This window comes from Ursus americanus, chromosome 28 (genome assembly GCF_024610735.1).
Source record: "Ursus americanus isolate L20-20 chromosome 28, mUrsAme1.1.p, whole genome shotgun sequence".
Lineage (NCBI taxonomy): Eukaryota > Metazoa > Chordata > Mammalia > Carnivora > Ursidae > Ursus > Ursus americanus.
The window spans coordinates 17,229,979-17,247,920 of NC_142154.1; the positions used below are offsets into that span (position 1 = coordinate 17,229,979).

General features: G+C 36.6%; 1 protein-coding gene across 11 annotated transcripts in view; it reads left to right on the forward strand.

Annotated features, from left to right (window-relative positions):
- Positions 1-17,942, forward strand: part of MEF2A (myocyte enhancer factor 2A) — a 163,165-nt gene that overhangs the window by 125,030 nt on the left and 20,193 nt on the right. For 3 of the 11 annotated variants that reach the window (XM_087856704.1, XM_087856706.1, XM_087856705.1), the window contains 4 exons: positions 2,112-2,261; positions 4,399-4,618; positions 5,471-5,530; positions 15,762-15,949. In XM_087856704.1, coding sequence (XP_087712830.1) covers positions 2,112-2,261; positions 4,399-4,618; positions 5,471-5,530; positions 15,762-15,949 — 618 coding nt within the window. Of the gene's footprint in view, positions 1-1,914; positions 2,047-2,111; positions 2,262-4,398; positions 4,619-5,470; positions 5,531-15,761; positions 15,950-17,942 lie in introns of all 11 variants that reach the window. The other 8 variants (XM_087856707.1, XM_087856709.1, XM_045795399.2 and 5 more) reach the window with 5 other exon arrangements.

Here is a 17,942-nt window from a genome sequence, read left to right on the forward strand (position 1 = left end):
TAAGGACACATAAAAGTTCGTGTGATTAGTTAGATCCACAATGCGGAGCCGTGGGGCCAGTGTTGGAGAAGTACGTGTAGTGTTTGCTCTATGCTTACGTTTAGTGATTGTGTCATGGTGGAGATTTCAGGTGTTGTATGTGGGGTTCCTAATGCATGCTAAGTAATTTGAGAAGTTAACATATCTGTGCTTAGGATTTCTTATGATTCTATAAGCACAAAAAAATCAAATTGACTAAAGTGATTTTAAAATAATTTGACTTCATGGTGACTAACATAATATAATAAAAAAAATTGTAAAAAATAAATAAAAAACAAGTAACCCTACCACTTGCAAAAGCACAGCTGGACCTTGAACACATTATGCTAAATGAAGTCACACAGAGAAAGACAAATACTGTATGAACTCACTTACATGTGGAATCTAAAACAAACAAAAAACCATACTCTGTGGAAAAAGAGAAAAAATAAAATAAAATAATTTGACTTCAGAGAAACCAAGAAAAAAAAATTCTCAAATCTTAACCTATTGTGTGTTTATAGTCTTTCAAGGAAAACAAGGTATAAAATAAGCATTCATAATTATTGTAAATCATATTTTAAAGGATATCAAGATTATTATGAATTAATTAAAAGTATATCTTTAATTTAAATAATTGTTAGCAGACTTACATAGTACTAATCTATTGATCAAACTTTGTTTCCCAGTTAAATAAGCTTTGTCAGTTTACTTGGAAAATTTTAACTTCCATTTTAAAACTTCTCAGTGGTTGGCTGGAAAATCAGCAAGTCTCAAAGCTATTTAAACTGTTGAACTCCATAATTCTGCTTTAAAAAAAGACCCATCAGGGTTTTTACAAAGGTAGACATTCTGGAAATAATTAATATTCTACAGATTGTCAAGCTCTTGGTTTTAAAGTTACTCTTTTAAATATTGGACAAGTCATTTCATGATTTTAATGAAAAAAAATAAAAATCAGAAAACCAGCTGTTCATTATATTTTTACCTTAAAGTAAGAAGAAATAAAAAAGGGAACATATGGTGTAGGAGATACTGATGCTTTCATGACACTCAAGAAAGTTTTCCAGAAAGTCAGCTCAGTGGATTAAATCAACCCATGAAGGAGCGCTATAGAAAGAGCTAGCAAAGGGGGGAAGATACATGCGGAATAACATTTTATTACAAATTTTAAAAATAAGTAGAAAGGGGAAATTTTCATAATTTTTTTTTGTTTTATAGAACTTCAAACTAAATTTGTTGCAACCTTATAATAATACATGTTCAGTGTCACTAATAAAGTCACTAATAATATGTATATTCTAAAAAAGAGTCATTACTGTCATATGTAAATAAGTATTTAAGTTTTTATGCTTCAGAGTTATGTAGGAAAATGAGAGTATTTAAGAACAAATCAGTGAAGTTATTGAGATACGATGCTAATTCTGGTGGCTAGGGTAAACTCAGGCGGAAAGCAGTTTCAGTAGATGAAGTTGCTGAAATGTTCATTTTGTAAAGGTACTGTGATAGCTTCTCAAAGCATCATTTTGATAGATTTCTGTGTCGGTTCGCACATTCATTGGCCCTATCAGATATGTCGATCAGGCTGTAATCAGATTCAGGTTGTAACTACCAGAGCCGTGAGTAATGTGGTATCCTCTAGGAGGTTTGGGAAGAAAGAATCCAAACAAGTAAACGTTACTTTTTTTCTTAATATACAATGGGAGTGTTAATTTTGCTTATATCTAAGGTTTGCCTTATTTGAAGGATTAGAGTACATTTGTGATCATTTAAAACCATTTCAGTGGCTCTTGTAATAATTCAATTCATTCAGTCTGTGCTCTCTTAATAAATTTTACGAAAAAACTCATGGCAAGTTAGTATCATTTGTGTGTGAATTTTCCAATTGTATTTCAGACTTTAAGAAAGAAAGGCCTTAATGGTTGTGAGAGCCCTGATGCTGACGATTACTTTGAGCACAGTCCACTCTCGGAGGACAGATTCAGCAAACTAAATGAAGATAGTGATTTTATTTTCAAACGAGGCCCTGTAAGTACTTTTACTTTACCTCTACTTTTTATTTGTTGATCCTTTTTGTTAACTTCATTATATAGGCTCTGAACAAGAAGGAACACAGAGGGTGCGACAGCCCAGACCCTGATACTTCCTATGTGCTAACTCCACATACAGAAGAAAAATATAAAAAAATTAATGAGGAATTTGATAATATGATGCGGAATCATAAAATCGCAGTGAGTACTAAAGTATGGTTTGTGCTTTTATCTTGTGCATGAAGAAATTGGCTACACTTCTTTTTATTTTCACAGTGGGTGATGATACCACTAAGTAGAAAGGGAAAAAATTTCATTAGTTGTTGGTTTTTTTTTTGGTTTTATAGAACTTCAAAATAAATTTGTTGCAGTTTTATAATAATACATGTTCAGTGTCTTAAACATGGAAGTGAAGAGAAAACATCCTAATCTAAGTTCTACTTACTATCTCCTGTACCTTTGGATAGGGCACATAAACCCCTCCTGGATTCCAGTTTTTCAACTGTAAAGTAAATGAGTTGGCTTACACAATTTTAAGGTCCCTTCTAGCTCTAAATTTCTGTGATTATAAATATATAGGGTACATATAAGATTTCCCTTTCCCTCTCGTGACTTTTAAAAAATATTACATGTACGTAAATAGATGTTGAGACTATAAAATATAAAATGGTTAGATTTATTACAAAATTTGATGTTTCAGAATTATTTTTAATTATTCTGTATAGTTGCTGTAATAGTAGTAGCTTACTCTTTAGTTCTTCGTAAATGTCCCAAAACTATTTGGCAAAATACCTCCAAACTCCTTTTCTTTTCTTTTACTGTAGGTATTGAGAAAGAGAGGCTTTGCTTGATACTAATTTAAGGAAACAATGTTCTTAAGCTGGTTGCAAAACAAATAGTTGGTTTAAAATTTTCCTATGCTCATACATCTAACCATCCAGAAAACCAATACTTTTTTGAGTTCATGCTTCTTTGATAGTTCTTCAGAGAGTTCTCTTGGGAAGCTCATTGGCAAGAGCTGCTTAAACCAGCTATTCTGGATCTGATTTTCTAATGCTGTATCTGTATTGTAGGCTTCATGGAACATATTGGTTCCGATGCTAATATTTATCTCATTGTCAGAGTTAATTCTCTTAAAAACTGTGCCTTGAAGTATACATCATGGATTATCTCTCCAAAGGAGTCCTTTAGTATAAGAAGCTCTTAAAAAATACCTTTTAAGGAAGTATTTTTATGCTAATACCTTTATTATTCTTAAAAAAACAAAATAATAGCAAACAAAATAAAATCCCTTCTGGCTTCACATGGGTGTTTGTGACTTTGTAGTAAATGTTAAGCTGCAGAATATTGTGTAAATAAAATTGCTTTATCTTTGAAAAAAATTTTATGATATATCCCATTGTTTTATATCAGTTAATGAATTATAATTTTCTTTCTGAAATAAACTACTATTGAATAGAGTACATAAACATATTCTTCCAGCTTTGAATTAGCAGTGTTACCACTCTTTGCAATCACTGTTTTAAAATAGGGGGAGAGGATAGCTTTTTTCTTTCTCTATAATGGAGATGTTATAAAGAGAACTGTTATTTTCATGGTTAACAAGTGTATGTGGTCTGTGGAGGAAATACAAGAAGAAATAGCAAGTATTATTTTAAGGGGGCGTGGAATATTTAGGAGGGAAGTAAGATAGCATTTATAATTGTAATTTAATCTTCATACAATTTTAAGAAAGGTTGTCTGGTTAATTTTATTGTTTAGATGGTTTCTTTGCATTTTCATTACACTCAGATTACATTTGTTGTGTATATATGACTCGATTTTTTTTTTTTTTTAGTTTTGTCCATTAAGAATGTCATTTGATAAAGTCAAACCAGGGTTTACTTGGTGTATTAAATTTATAATACGTGTACATATTTTTCTCCTTTTGTTATATTTGTAATCTTTCGATAGAAATGTAATGTTACTAAACTGGTTTTGATTCTTTAAGTGCTGATTTTATGCTTACTTGATAACAGTGATATATTTTGTAATGTCTAAATCTGACACCACTTTAATACCAGGTTCTGACATCTAATTTTCGTCTCTATAAATATTTGAAATATAGTAGTATAATACGTATTTCTATATAAAAATGGAAATTGAAAAGGTTATGTCAGACATACTCATGTTCAGATATAATTCTTAAGAAAACAACTTAAATCTGCCATTTGATTTAGTAAGAAACTATCCCCATCCTTTACTTTTAATAACTCAAGCTACCTTATCAAATTACAGTTCCTAAGTTATTACATTTAATACAGATGAAAATGAAAATCACAGTTTTCTCTTCCTTGTTCTTTATTTACAGCCTGGTTTGCCACCTCAAAACTTCTCAATGTCTGTCACAGTCCCTGTGACCAGCCCTAACGCTTTGTCCTACACTAACCCAGGGAGTTCACTTGTGTCCCCGTCTTTGGCCGCCAGCTCCACATTAGCAGACTCAAGCATGCTGTCTCCACCTCAAGCCACGTTACACAGAAATGTATCCCCGGGAGTCCCTCAGAGACCGCCAAGTACCGGCAGTGCAGGTGTGTAGCGGTCTCACTTCCGCTGGTTCTTTGATAAAAAGAATTGCTACATAAGCAGTTCCTTATTTTGCTACCCTTTAATTTTCTGTCTTTGATGAGCAAGAGTCACTGCTACATAATTGGCTCCAGTTTAAAGACTATTTTTGAGGACTTATTGTGGCGCTCTAGCATGCTCTCAGCACAGTGGAAGGATAGACAGAATCTGCCATCTGTAACTTTCCTTATCATAGGAAAGCCCTACTTTGACAGGCAGAAAATTTAATTAGGATATCATGAGCAAAGATTTAAAGTTAGAGTGTGAGTCACTCATGTCAGAAGTACAGAGAATAGGTGATGGGTATTAGGAGGGAACGTATTGCATGGTGCACTGAGTGTTATATGCAAGTAATGAATCATGGAACTTTACATCAAAAACTAGGAATGTACTATATGGTGACTAACATAATATAATAAAAAAATATTATTAAAAAATACAGAGAATAGACGCACCTGATTGGAGTTAGAGTTCATGAATTCAGCAGAAATTTGCAGTGCCTTTATAGCTGTACTCTTTGTAATGCAGTGTCTCTCCTTTGAGTCCTAGATTTAGTAGTACTCCATTAGCACTGCCCCCATTCTTATCAAATATGTACTATTCGATATTGACACAGGAAGGCATTTGCATCAGAGCTTGATAGGTGAGCTTTTATATGTATATTTAACTACATCATATTACACAGTAATGCCAAATTAAGTCTAGGCTAGTTTTTATTTTTGCTTTTTAGAAAAGGAGTACAGGTTACTTCATTCAGATAAGGAGAACCAATTCATGTTCATTCTTTGCCCTCTGTCTTCTCTCTCTAAAATTTCTAGGTGGGATGTTGAGCACTTCAGACCTCACAGTGCCAAATGGAGCCGGAAGCAGCCCAGTGGGTGCGTGCATTACTCCTGTTTCACTTTGTAGGCACCTATCCTATTAGAGATAAAAGGAATATTGTCCCTCAAATAAGGCCTTTTACCAAATGAAGAAGAAGAAATGGGTACATGACTAGAGTAGACTTAATTTTCTTCTGGGGGGTACTTTTACTATTATTTAACATTTTTTGATAACAGCGCTGCTCTGTTCTTTGTATCTTGGCCTTGCGTGCCTCCTATATAGCAGATATCGTTCTTTGCTAAAGATGATACTGCCTTCATACAGTTTTTACATCAAGCCAGTTTTTTAAGGAGAAGCTTTCTGTATCCTCTTGTCTCACCAAAGTTAGATCATTAGCACACTGATAACATTTTATAGTAGCATGAAATGTTTTTAGAGAGGTTGCAGTACAAAGAAATGGTGGGCCTACTTCTAGAGCTACAAAGATTGTTTGGGTGGCCACATGTAGAAAATTCACATTTTGTCACAGTTATAGCCAAATTGGTTTTGTTTTGTTTTTCACTTTGGGATTCTTTCCAACGATGACTAGCAAGTTTAAACACATGTTGTAAATATGTCTGCCCAACCTTGAAGTGCTGGCAAAGGTACACTGTGAACTGAACATTACAAAAATATGGCATATATGTCAAAGAGTATAAGAATAACTGTATTCCTTTGGATTATCATCACATTAAGTGGTCTTGGTCTCTTAATCTGTGATAAACACAGTTGTCATCATTGTATCTGAAAACAAGGGCAGGAATTTCCTCCCTGCTTTTAGATACTGTGTGTTCCTGGAGACTTCTGAACACAGATCACTTCTAGGAAAAATTCACAATTGCATGTGTTCAGCCCATTCATTCTATAGAAATGTAAGGAGCTTCTGCCTCAAGAAAATTGTAGAGATGATTGAATAACTTAAGATGATGAGAAAGAAACAGATATTGCTGAAACAAGTTATAAAACATAGTGACCTAAAGTAGGGTAAATGCCTAATCATGTCTGTCACATATTAATAGCTCTTTGAATGGAATTAATTAATTATCCCATTGTAGGATATTTTTTAACATAATTGTGGAAAATTCATAACAGTCTTAACAGTTATACATTAGGCTGCTATACTTGTATGTGTATTTCCAAATATTTATAGTGTATTTCGACTCCATTTTAGTTATTTGCATGCCCATATACATACTCTTTTTGTGTTAAATTTTCCCATATGCTTTTACTCCCCCAGTACTGTCCATCTTACTTTGCCTTCTACTTCCTAGCAGAGTTAAGGCTAGAATCAAAAATTTCTGTTTTATTTAATGTTAATTGTAACTACCTCTTGGTTTATTTCCCAACTTAGTTTTATTTCATGGAGTTTAACTCTTCGAAGATTTCTAATGTGTTTTCCCCTTGCCTTTACTTTTTTTTTCATCCTTCTGGCATATCGTAAACATGGTTCTTCCTCCTGTCAAACAAGTGTTTGAATTCTCTCTTTTCTTTCTTGTACTTTCCACACTTCCTAAAAGCTTTTTCACTATTTTTTTCTTGTCTGCCATGCAACTGTGAATCTAGACTTTGTCCCTGCTGCTTGGTTTTTCTCCTTTTGGTAATTTAAAACTCAGACTTTGTCATCATCCTAATTTGACCTTCTGCATATAACCCTGTTTCTTTTGTTCTTTTTTCATTCATTTTTCTTTTTTTATAAGCCTCTTCTCCTGTCGTGACCGTCATGTTTAGAGGGCTGCATAAGCACACTCCTCGGATCATGGCACATCATCGTTGGTTTATACAAAGCATCTCAGTATGCTGGGCATTAATTAATCCCCTCTATACCACTGTTCCATTCCCATGCCCTTCCTTCCCGCATCGAAGGCAACTACTTTAATGTGTTTAGTATTAGTAGTGTTAATAATCATGATTAGTGAACATCTATTTCTATTAAAACTTAAAATTCAAGTAAGTATTAAAATATTTTAAGTGCTTATTAGTGAGTTATTTATGTAAAGATTTTATTTATTAGAGCACATGAGTCGATGGGGGGGAAGGAGCAGAGGGAGAGGGGGAGAGACAAGGAGCCTCCCCGCTGACCCACTGAGTGGGAAGCTGGACATGGGGCTTGATCACACCCTGACCCGGAGGCAGACGCTTAACCGACAGAGCCAACCAGGCGCCCCTTTAGTGAGTTATTTAAAAGTCTGTTTCCATTATTATGTATACACAGAGATAAATCCTGCTCCTTAGGGTACACCTCAACATCTCATAATACATCGAGATTGGATGTCCTGATTCTTCATTGGTTCATACTCGTATATGCCTATTTTACTTTTACTACGTGTAATTCTACTTGTTTGGATTGTATTTTAAATGGCATGTGCATTATAAGTGCTTTTTAACAGAATTAGATTTAACTGAGTAGACATTTTATATCACTTCGTTCAGATACCAACTGGAAACAGTTATTTCTGTGAAATACTTAGAGCATACATGGGTTTAAAGTGTTTCTTACTAGAAATTTTCCCTAAAAGAAATGATCTGTCATGGGTATTTTAGAAATGTTATTTTTGTGAGGAAGAGTCAGATAATATATTTTAGCTCATTTTCAACAATGGTGCCATTTTGGTTTAGTAGTTTGGAAAAAATCATTTAAACTCATTATTATACCCAGATATACTCTTTTTGAATGAAAAGATTAAGCAGTTAAAATTCCCAGAGAAATTTAGAGGAAAAAATATTAAAAGGTATGAGAATGATTTCTAATCTATATTTTTCAAGATATGTTTCTTGGAACTGTATAAGAAGAAGGATTTATCTATGTTTGGTAAACCTTGTGTTAAATAAAACTAAACAGGTTTCTTCACTGTAAGACTTACCGGAGCCTTTAAAATGCTAATCTATTTTGTGAATCATTAAACTTAGTATATAACATACGGTTATACATAGTGATTTCATAATAGAACCCTTCATTTCTTTTTCCTCATGAAAAAGCATCTTTCATAATTAGTATCATATAAAACATTTTGGGAAATCTTGCTTCTGATCTTAAGATGATACATAGAAAAGAGTTTTTGAATAATGAAACCTTCCATAAATGAAATTAAAATTGAGGTTTAAAAAAAGACAAGCAAGACAATTAGGCTTGTGCTGTGATAATAGCAGACCTGGTCATGGGGACCAGCCCTTCCGCTGAAGACTCCTACAAATGCTAGGCAAAATATTTTTAAAATCTGCTTGAAAACATTTGAGAACTAACAAGATAATGAAGAATTCCTGGCTCAAGATCCAGGGAATGATGGAGACAGAGCTTTGAAGAGGGTGAGCCCAGCATTATGACTGCTTTTCCTTAGGTGTTATTTGCTGCTTCCACAGTGGAGTAGGACAGCCTCAGAGACCTAGGGGGACAGAGAGGTCAAAGTTCAGGGCCCACAAAGAATTGGGAGGGTCCAGAGTGCTCCTGTCACCTCGTGTTGAGCCCCCAAAAGGCAGGACCATAGAAGTAGAGTGAATCAGAGGTTAACAGCCCCTTGCGGTAGCTATAGCTCACATCTGCACCATCCCCCTTCTTGACACTACAGTGTGGTCATCTACACTGAAAGTACAGAGTAAACGTTCTTTTCAGTGTCTGTTTTTTTTTTTTTTTGTCAGAGAGAGAGAGATCATTTATTTAAAAATAAATAAAATAAAATAAAATAAAATAAGTGCATCACTAAAAAAAAAAACAAAACTTTTTTATATGTAAGCTGTATAATAACTTTGATTTTGTCAGTCCAGGTTTAGAGACTTGTCATGAGTCACTTCCAGATAGTTTTGCTTAACCTTTAAACTTTAACATTTTTACTGATACTGTAATTTTCAAATGCATAATATTTTTATTGATGAGCCCTCCATTGGTCTTATTCTTTTCTTAATTTTTGTTGTGACTTCTTCCCAAAAGATAGGATGTTTCAGGCCCCTGTAATAGGGAAAGCAGAAGCATCCTTGAGGTTTTTAAGCATTGAACAAACTTAGAATAGGGAAAGACATGTTAAATAGGAAACCAGAGGAAGCCTAATTGTAAAAGAAAGATGAATTTGCCTGTGTAAAATTAGGAATCTTTGTTCATCAAAAACACCACGAAGAAAATGAAAAGGCAGGACAGAGCGGGAAAATGTAGGTCGTATACATATAGTAAACAGAGGACTTTTTATGAAGAATATATACAAATCATCATGAAAAAATCTGATTTTTGAAAATGTGCACAAGAACACAGACACTTCACAAAAGAAGTTATCAGGTATCCAATAAACATGTGACAATATGCTCAATCTCAGTAACCAAGGAAATGCAAAATTAAAACTACAGAAAACATCATACACGAACCAGAATGGCGCTAAAGCAGAATAAGCAGATAATACCAAGTGTTGACAAGCCTATGGGAAATTCCAAACTCTCATTCCCCGATGATGGCAGTACAAAGTAGTACAGCCATTTTGACATTATCTACTAAAGTTGTAGATATATGTATTCTACAACCCACCATTTTTATTCATCTTACATACTGTAGAGACATGCATGTGTGTACCATGATCATCAAGTAATAGGAAAAGGAATGTGCCATGGTATTATTTGTTACAGCCAACATCTAGAAATAATCCAAATTTCTGTCAGCAGTAGAACAAATACATAAGTCATAATACATTATATGGAGGAGTAGTATACTGCAACGAAAAGGAAGAAACTACAGCAGTAATTAACAGGGTGGCTGAATTTCACCAAACTATGATGAATGAAAGACAATGGATGCAAATATGAAATGATTCTATTTAAATGAACTTTGAAAAATAGCCAAACAATATTATAGTGCTAAGGATACATGTGTTAAATAGGTGATAAAACTGTAAAGAAAAACAAGTCACTGTAATAGTCACAAGAGTTGTTATTTTGGGTAGGTGGGACAATAGGAATGTTTCTTGGGGGCCCAATTATAGAGAGTTTCAAGGTTTTGGCAGTATTCTTTTTCCTGATGTAATGGTTACATAGATGTTCATTTTATGCTAAATCCTTGATTTTTAATTTTTTGTTTTGTGCACCATTTTGTATTATGTGCTATATTAATATGAGTTTTTAAATAAATACATGTGATTTTAAAAGGAATTATAAATCACAAATGGGGAGGCACTTTTCAAATTAGAATGTAATTTACATTGTATAGGTGGTTCTATTAATTCCAAAATCTAGAGGGAAAAAAATTCACACACACACATTCATACTCACAGAAAGACTTAGCAGTCTTTGGGCAAAGACTCGATTTGTTGGGCATTATTGTCTGCATGTGGCAGCTGGATGTACAGCCCCATCTTGAGATCAGGCAGCAAGACTGTAGCAGAGGGCAGGCCATCAAAAGCCTAGGATGGCAGAGTGAAAAGCTGGAAAGCTCTGGGTCCTCCACATTGAGCTGCTAAAGCCACCAAGTTTGCAACCACTTTTCTCCAGTCGTCTTACGTGAGATAAAAGATTTTCTCCTTCTTTAGAGAAAAAGTAAGATAAAATACAAGCCACAGGCAGGGGACTATTTAATAAGTTGGTGAGTTTTTAATATACCTAAGTGTACAATTCAAAGAAGAAACCCAACTAGTATTTTAAAAATTGGAAGGATGTATCAAGAGATTTAAATAAAAATGGAAAGAAAACCACAAGTCACTAATTGCCAACTATTACCACTTTCTGTTGTGACATGGAGAGCCAATGAAGGTGTGAGGAAACTGATGATCTTCTGTGTGCTTAGGGCATTGTAAATTAATAACGATCTTTCTGAAAAGATTTTGGCAAGATGTTTCAGTAGTCATAAAAATGTTTATGCCTCTGAGCCCACGAATCCCATTCCTGGGAGTCTCTCCTAAAGAAATAACTAGAATATGCAGAGATTCACTGCAACTTTATTTATAGTAGTGAATAATAGAAAGAAACCAACGTATTCAACTGTGTGAAAATTATGTAAATGAAAATTTTCAACTGAATTCCTTTTTAGTTGTGATTTAAAGCTATGCAAAAAATATGCATGTGGAAAATAAAAAGGATGGGAAATTCAAACTGATTATCATAGTTATGTTGAGATGGTGGAAATAGGAGTTTTCTCTCTCTTTTCCTAGTTTTTAAGCTTTCTTTATTGATATGGTTGGTACCTCCACAGTCGTAACAATTTTATTGTAGTAAATTAAAACATTCATTTGTTTTTCCTTGAAACATAGTTTTTTGTTTTCAGTCTGTCATTGTCCAAGTAAAACCTGCCAGTTTTGCGCATGTTGTAAATTGTATACATCTTCCATAATGACAATCTGATTTGGCATACTAGGTATATTTCTCTACTGAAAGTTGACATTTAATACTTAGATAATACTATAATTCACATGACTTCAGGAACTCCTTTTAACTTTGGGCCTGTGTTTAAACATCGAGCATAAAATAAAGCCTCTGATATCCAGCAATTTCACTTTTTAAAAACATGTTGAGAAAGAAAAAAATACACCAGACTAGAAATAGAAAGGCTCAAGAAACTCTTAAAATTGTTTAGGGGTGAGCGGAGGTAATATGTAGGGGCTTGCTTTGTAGCTGAGGCAGTGGCAGCTAAAGAGAGATGGATGAAATGAAAAACATGAAGAATAACAAAGCTGGACTCTGTGAAAGTCGGATGGGAGTGACAGCAGGTGGCGGTAGTACAGGGGTTTATAACCTGTGGTGTTTGAGGTGACAGCAGCATATCTGTGGGATACGGTTGCATGTGGACTAGAAATTAGGAGATATAAAGGGCAGAAACAGATTTAAGAGTCAGATTGAGGCAGTGGGTAAAGCCAGAGGGATGCATGAAGTCTCTGAAGGAGGAGAAGCCTCTTTGGGGCTGCCCACATGGGACAGATGGAGAGGGGGAAAACAGTACTCAGGAAGAGATGCACAGGATTTCGTGGGCATTGTCTGTTGTAGATTATAAACTTTTAATGGACAGAACCCATGTTGTCTGTCCTATCGGAATTTCCGCTGAATCAAGGAAATGTGTCAACCATGATTTTAAAAACCGTGGTTTTTTTAACTGTAGAAACTTTGTTCAGTTCTTTTTACAAAAGATAATTGTATAGATTTTTTTAAATGTTCTTTTTTTATTTATTGAAAAATCAGCCTAAAGTTTGTCAGATTTTATGAAAATTGGTCAAATATAAATTCAATTCTTGAACCTTGCTTTGGACAAAATTTCCAGAATCCTTTGAGATTTTCAAAGTCCTGTGCATGTCAGTTCAACTTCTGAATCAGATTCATAGTAGTAAAACATTAATAACATCATTGTCTACAATTTAGCCCTAAAAGAGTAGTATTAAGGACATGAAGTGCTTTCTAGCCACTCGAACACATTATTCCAGCTGATAGGATATTCTGAAATATGAGCCAGACTGATATAATTGAATGAGCTGCCTTAGAGCTGTAGGGACCATAAGTGATACTAGCTTTCTTGAGCTTCCGGAGGCATCGGTATGCAGTTCGCTCAAGAGCATTTTTATCACGTTTGTGTCAGGGCAGAATTTACCTTAAAACCTGAGAACACATTTTGATAATAATCACATTGGGTTAATTCATTTAGAGTTGGTACTCTAATTCTGAAATTTGTAGGCTGTGGCAAGATGAGTTATATACTGAAAGTATCTACTTTTTTGTCATAAAAAATGAATGGGAAGTAAGTATATTAGTATATCACTACAGTCCACAGAATAACAAATAGTGCATATAAGGTTATCCTGTTTCAGCTGGCAAGTCACCACTTACGTCATCCTGTCATAATTCTCTGCTGCAGACGCCCAACTTCGCACTAGGAAATACCGTGCTTTTTAGATTCCCTTCACTCCGGGTTACTGTGGTATTATATGTAGCTGAAGGCCAGACTCCACGTGGGTACGGAGTATTAGAGCTTTTTGATGACGCATCCTCTCGTAATGTATTTGAGAAGAAATATTGCTTTATCCTTCAGGTTTGAGTACAAATCAAGTAAATAAGAATCTTCTAAATGTTATCAAAGAGATTACAGACATAACATTTGTGCCTACTAAGAGAAATGTTAATTGTACTTACTAAGGTTAATCCAGCATTCTGTTAGTTTCTATTAAGCCTATTTCTGAAAAGTTACTTGGTGAACATTTTATATTCAGATGACTTGCCTTAGCAGTTACCTCTGCCCAATGCATGGATGAGCCCTACCCCCAGGGGCTGGCCTGCGGAAGAGACTGTGTAACAGCACTGCTTTCTGAAGCTTAACAGAATGCAGGAATGGCTCTCTGGGGTGTGGAAAGGAGATTCAGCCCAGATTTAATACATACTGTTTCAAGATAATGGAAGTCGAATGCAGGAAATAGCCTCATAAGGTTAACTGAAATACCAGCACTCACAGCAAAAATTAAATCACATAAATGAATTAAAACTCGCAGGTCACTTGGTAAAAGTTTCAGAGAAAGCAGGAGGGGTTGGTTGAGAGAAGTGGGGGTGGTGGCAGAGAGGAAGACCTGTCATCTGGAATCCTGACAGTTTGAATGACAGTGGCTGGAGAGATGCGGGCCAGTTCCCCAGGGCCACGCCTCACCACTCAGTTTTCTTTGTCCTTTGAAAAAGTCCTGGTTACGATCTGGTAACGTTGATTAGATCACACTCTCAAATGTCAATTTTTAGTTATTCATGTAAAACAGCCAAATAACATGTTTTTCAAACTCTGTATTATAAGCAGATAGATACATTGAAACATTCATTTTCTTCAGCTGATTATCTTCAAATACTTAATCCCTCTGTTTCTAGTTACGTTTTTTAAATTTTAGAATTCTCCTATCGATCAGTTGCCTATATTCATTATAATACTGTTCCTGAAAATGTTTTATTTTTTAAAAGATTTTATTTATTAATTAGAGAGTACGCGCACACAAGCAGGGAGAGCAGCAGAGGGAGAGAGAGAAGCAGAGTCCCTGCTGAGCAGGGAGTCCGATGTGGGGCTCCATCCCAGGACCCTGAGCCGAAGGCAGACGCTTCACTGACTGAGCCACCCAGGCGCCCCCTGAAAATGTTTTATAAACCACCAAACACTATGTGGATTGTAAATCATTTTAAATAATATTTCTGTTCCATTCAAGAAACTTTCATAGACTTAAAATGTTCTGATAACCCAGTACAAATGCTCTTAGAGTGAAAAACCTGTAGTACATAATTGTTTTTTGTCATTAACTCATTGCAGTTCTTTGAGATGCATCGTTTCACTTCTTGGCATGCAGTCTTCTCGGGGTGCCATTCTCCTTTCCCTGTCAGCTTTTTCCTCATTCTGCATTTCTGCTGGGTCTCAAAATGGCTCGAGAATCAAATGCTTCCACAGTCGTATTTGGAGGAATGCAGGAGCCTCCCTCACCACCGTGGAACAGCTGCTGGGCTTAGGATCCGGCAGGACGTTCCTGGGTCCCATCTCGGTGGTGAGGGAGAACGCCTGCACACGCTGGCTCCGACCTATCGCTAAGCAGGGATGGAAGTGGCGTCGGCTCACCCACACCACACACGGCTGCTGCCCCTGAGGACTAGGACTGCAGCCTCCATGAAAATAGGGTGGCTCTCTCACTGATCTGGCTCAGCCGACGCCCAGAGGTACTGCACAGAGAGATCATCTGCACCGTGTACCCGTCCTTACTTCCTCTGAGAGACTGCTCTTTTAGAGCAAGTTGAAAACCAGGAATAAGATGATTAAAGTCAGGCAAACCACAGATATTTAATGAAGACGCTACTGGCAGCCGAGGAAGCAGCGTGGGTAGAGGTAGAGCAGTAAGGAAGAAGTACTTGGTGCAGGTGAAGCCTAGAGAGAGCGCTGAAGAAGCTGCGGTGCAGCCGTGGCCCCGGAGCGGTTCCGGCCCGACTAGCGGGGCGCTGGTGCCGCTGCAGGGATGCATGAGGAGGCCGGTCTCCGGCGGTTTCTCGCGATGTTTCCATTATCTCTGTCCCCAGTAGGACGTGCCCTGTTAGAAACGTATCGTGTGTTTTAAGTATGTCTCAGGAGGTCAAAACAGTAAGACTGGAAACAAGTGGCATAAGTCTTACGTGTTTTTCAGACTGGAGTTGATATTTTTGCTTATTTTTGAAATAAAGATATGTGGTCAGCTACTAATGAGTTTTGTTATAAAATTTATTTGAAACTAGGACTAGGGAAAACTTGTTTCATATTTCTACCAAAGTATTTTAACAGCTCTTTTCATGTTAATGAATATTTCCTTTTTCCAGGGAATGGATTCGTAAACTCAAGAGCTTCTCCAAATTTGATTGGAACTACTGGTGCAAATAGTTTAGGCAAAGTCATGCCTACAAAGTCTCCCCCTCCTCCAGGTGGTGGCAATCTTGGAATGAACAGTCGAAAACCAGATCTTCGAGTTGTCATCCCTCCTTCAAGCAAGGGCATGATGCCTCCACTGGTATGTTAAACTTTTCTTCAGCCTCATTCTTTAAAAATACAGCCAGTCTATATTTTTGTTCAGAATTTTCTGGACTTCCAGAGAATCTAGACCCTTTCTTAGTGAATATTTCTGTTTGAAGTCGGTGTTTGAAGAGACAGGTCTATTTTAAATACACGGAAATCAAATTATAGAAAACCAGGATATAAATATGCTTAGTGGTTATTTAAAATTAAAGCTAAATGAGGAGAGGTTGTTAGGCTTAATTTTAATTTTACCAGGCTGGGATCTTAGCTCAGAGATTCCAACACCAAATTCATAAATTAAACCTGATTTAAATATTTCTTCTATCTCTATTTTGCATACTTTCAGTAATTGATTACACATGCTTTTCTGTAGGAGACCTATATTAGTTGTTAGAAAATTCTACGTACCAAAGAGAACCATTGTAGAATAGGGAACAATGCATCAAAACTTGAATGAGTTATTCTCCAAATAATCTTTCTTTGTTTATTCCTTCTTAAATAACCTTCCCATTTAATTCTATAAAGAGTACAGGTCTCCCCATCCCAGCCCTTGGCAATGTCTTCCTATTTCTAGCCTCTTATGCTTTTGACTCCTCTGTTTATGAAGAAGAGGAGAGTTATGTTTATCTCCCTTAGCTTCTTATAGAAAAAGATCAGAATATGTATGCAACTTTTAAAACCATTCCTAGTATCGCATTGCTTGACTGACATTCAGTGTGATACACCAGGTGTTCTGTCTACAGTGCAGCTGCTTAAACCCACTATTTGATTTTTGGCTAAATGGATGTTGACATCAGGCTTTAGATAATCTACATATATATAATGCTTTATAGATTCTCAAACATCTTCATATGCATTGTCGCATTTGATTGTCAATTATGCTATAATCTTGGCTGGGTAGAGATGAGGAAACTGAGGGAGAATCAGTACTTATTCAAGGTAATATAAAAGAGAGCCAGGACCAAAACCGTTTACATCAAGAAACAAACAAGTAATTTTTCATTTGGAGATAGAAAGCTGGAAACTGTTGTTCCCAGCCTTGCAAGGAGAACGAGTTGGACAAACAACAACAGTTCTCCTTGAGTAGATTGTAGTGCTGAGATTTCATGGCAGCCAAGTGGCCCAGACTCTAGGGAGAGACAGATACCACAGGGAGAGGACATTCAAGCACTGGTTTGTCTAGGTAAGACAAGGTCATGAGTTCAGCTCCGATGCTCGGTGACTTGCTGGAGGCCAGTGTTCACTGGCAGGACCATGTAAACCCTAGTGCTGTGCCATGGGGGAAATCCGAGGTCTTTTGTAGGCTTTTTCTCTACGAACCCCGCTGGGTGCTCACAGAAGAGATTGGACACATCCTGAGAAAGTCTCCACTCTGGTGTACGGCTGGGGAAGGGGAAGAGCAGCCACGGTAATAGGGACGAAATGTGCTGCCTAGACCCTTCTCCCCTTTCTGTCCTATGGACCAGAAGTCTTAATCTGTGAGGAGATGAACAACAAAAAGTGTCACCCTTCGGGCATCGGTGACCTCCCATTGTATCTCAAGAAATGGCAAAAGGAGATATATCTGAAGCCATGGCGGAAGGGCAGGAACATTGCCGATGCCAGGAGCACGGCGGGTGCCCGAGAAGCCACGCTCTGGGCACAGCACCGAGAGCGGAGGGCTTCACACTGATAACGGAGCAGCCAATGGGGAAAGAACAACCCCTGGCAAGCCAGCGCTCGCTTCCTCCTGGAGGGATTTGAGGCCCGGCGTGGATGCACGGAGGGTGACCATCGCACCCGTGAAGCTCAAACCCAGCCCAGTTCCTAATTAAGTTAACTAAACTGTGCATTGAAGACCTGGCAAGCGGAAAGTCCTGTTGGTCAGTAGCATTACCCAAATGGCAATACAAAGAGAAGGAAGAGCGAGAATAAAACAAAACAAGAAGCAGAACAAAGCCTCCAAGAACTGTGGACTTATCAGGTGGTTTAACGTATTCGTCATTGGA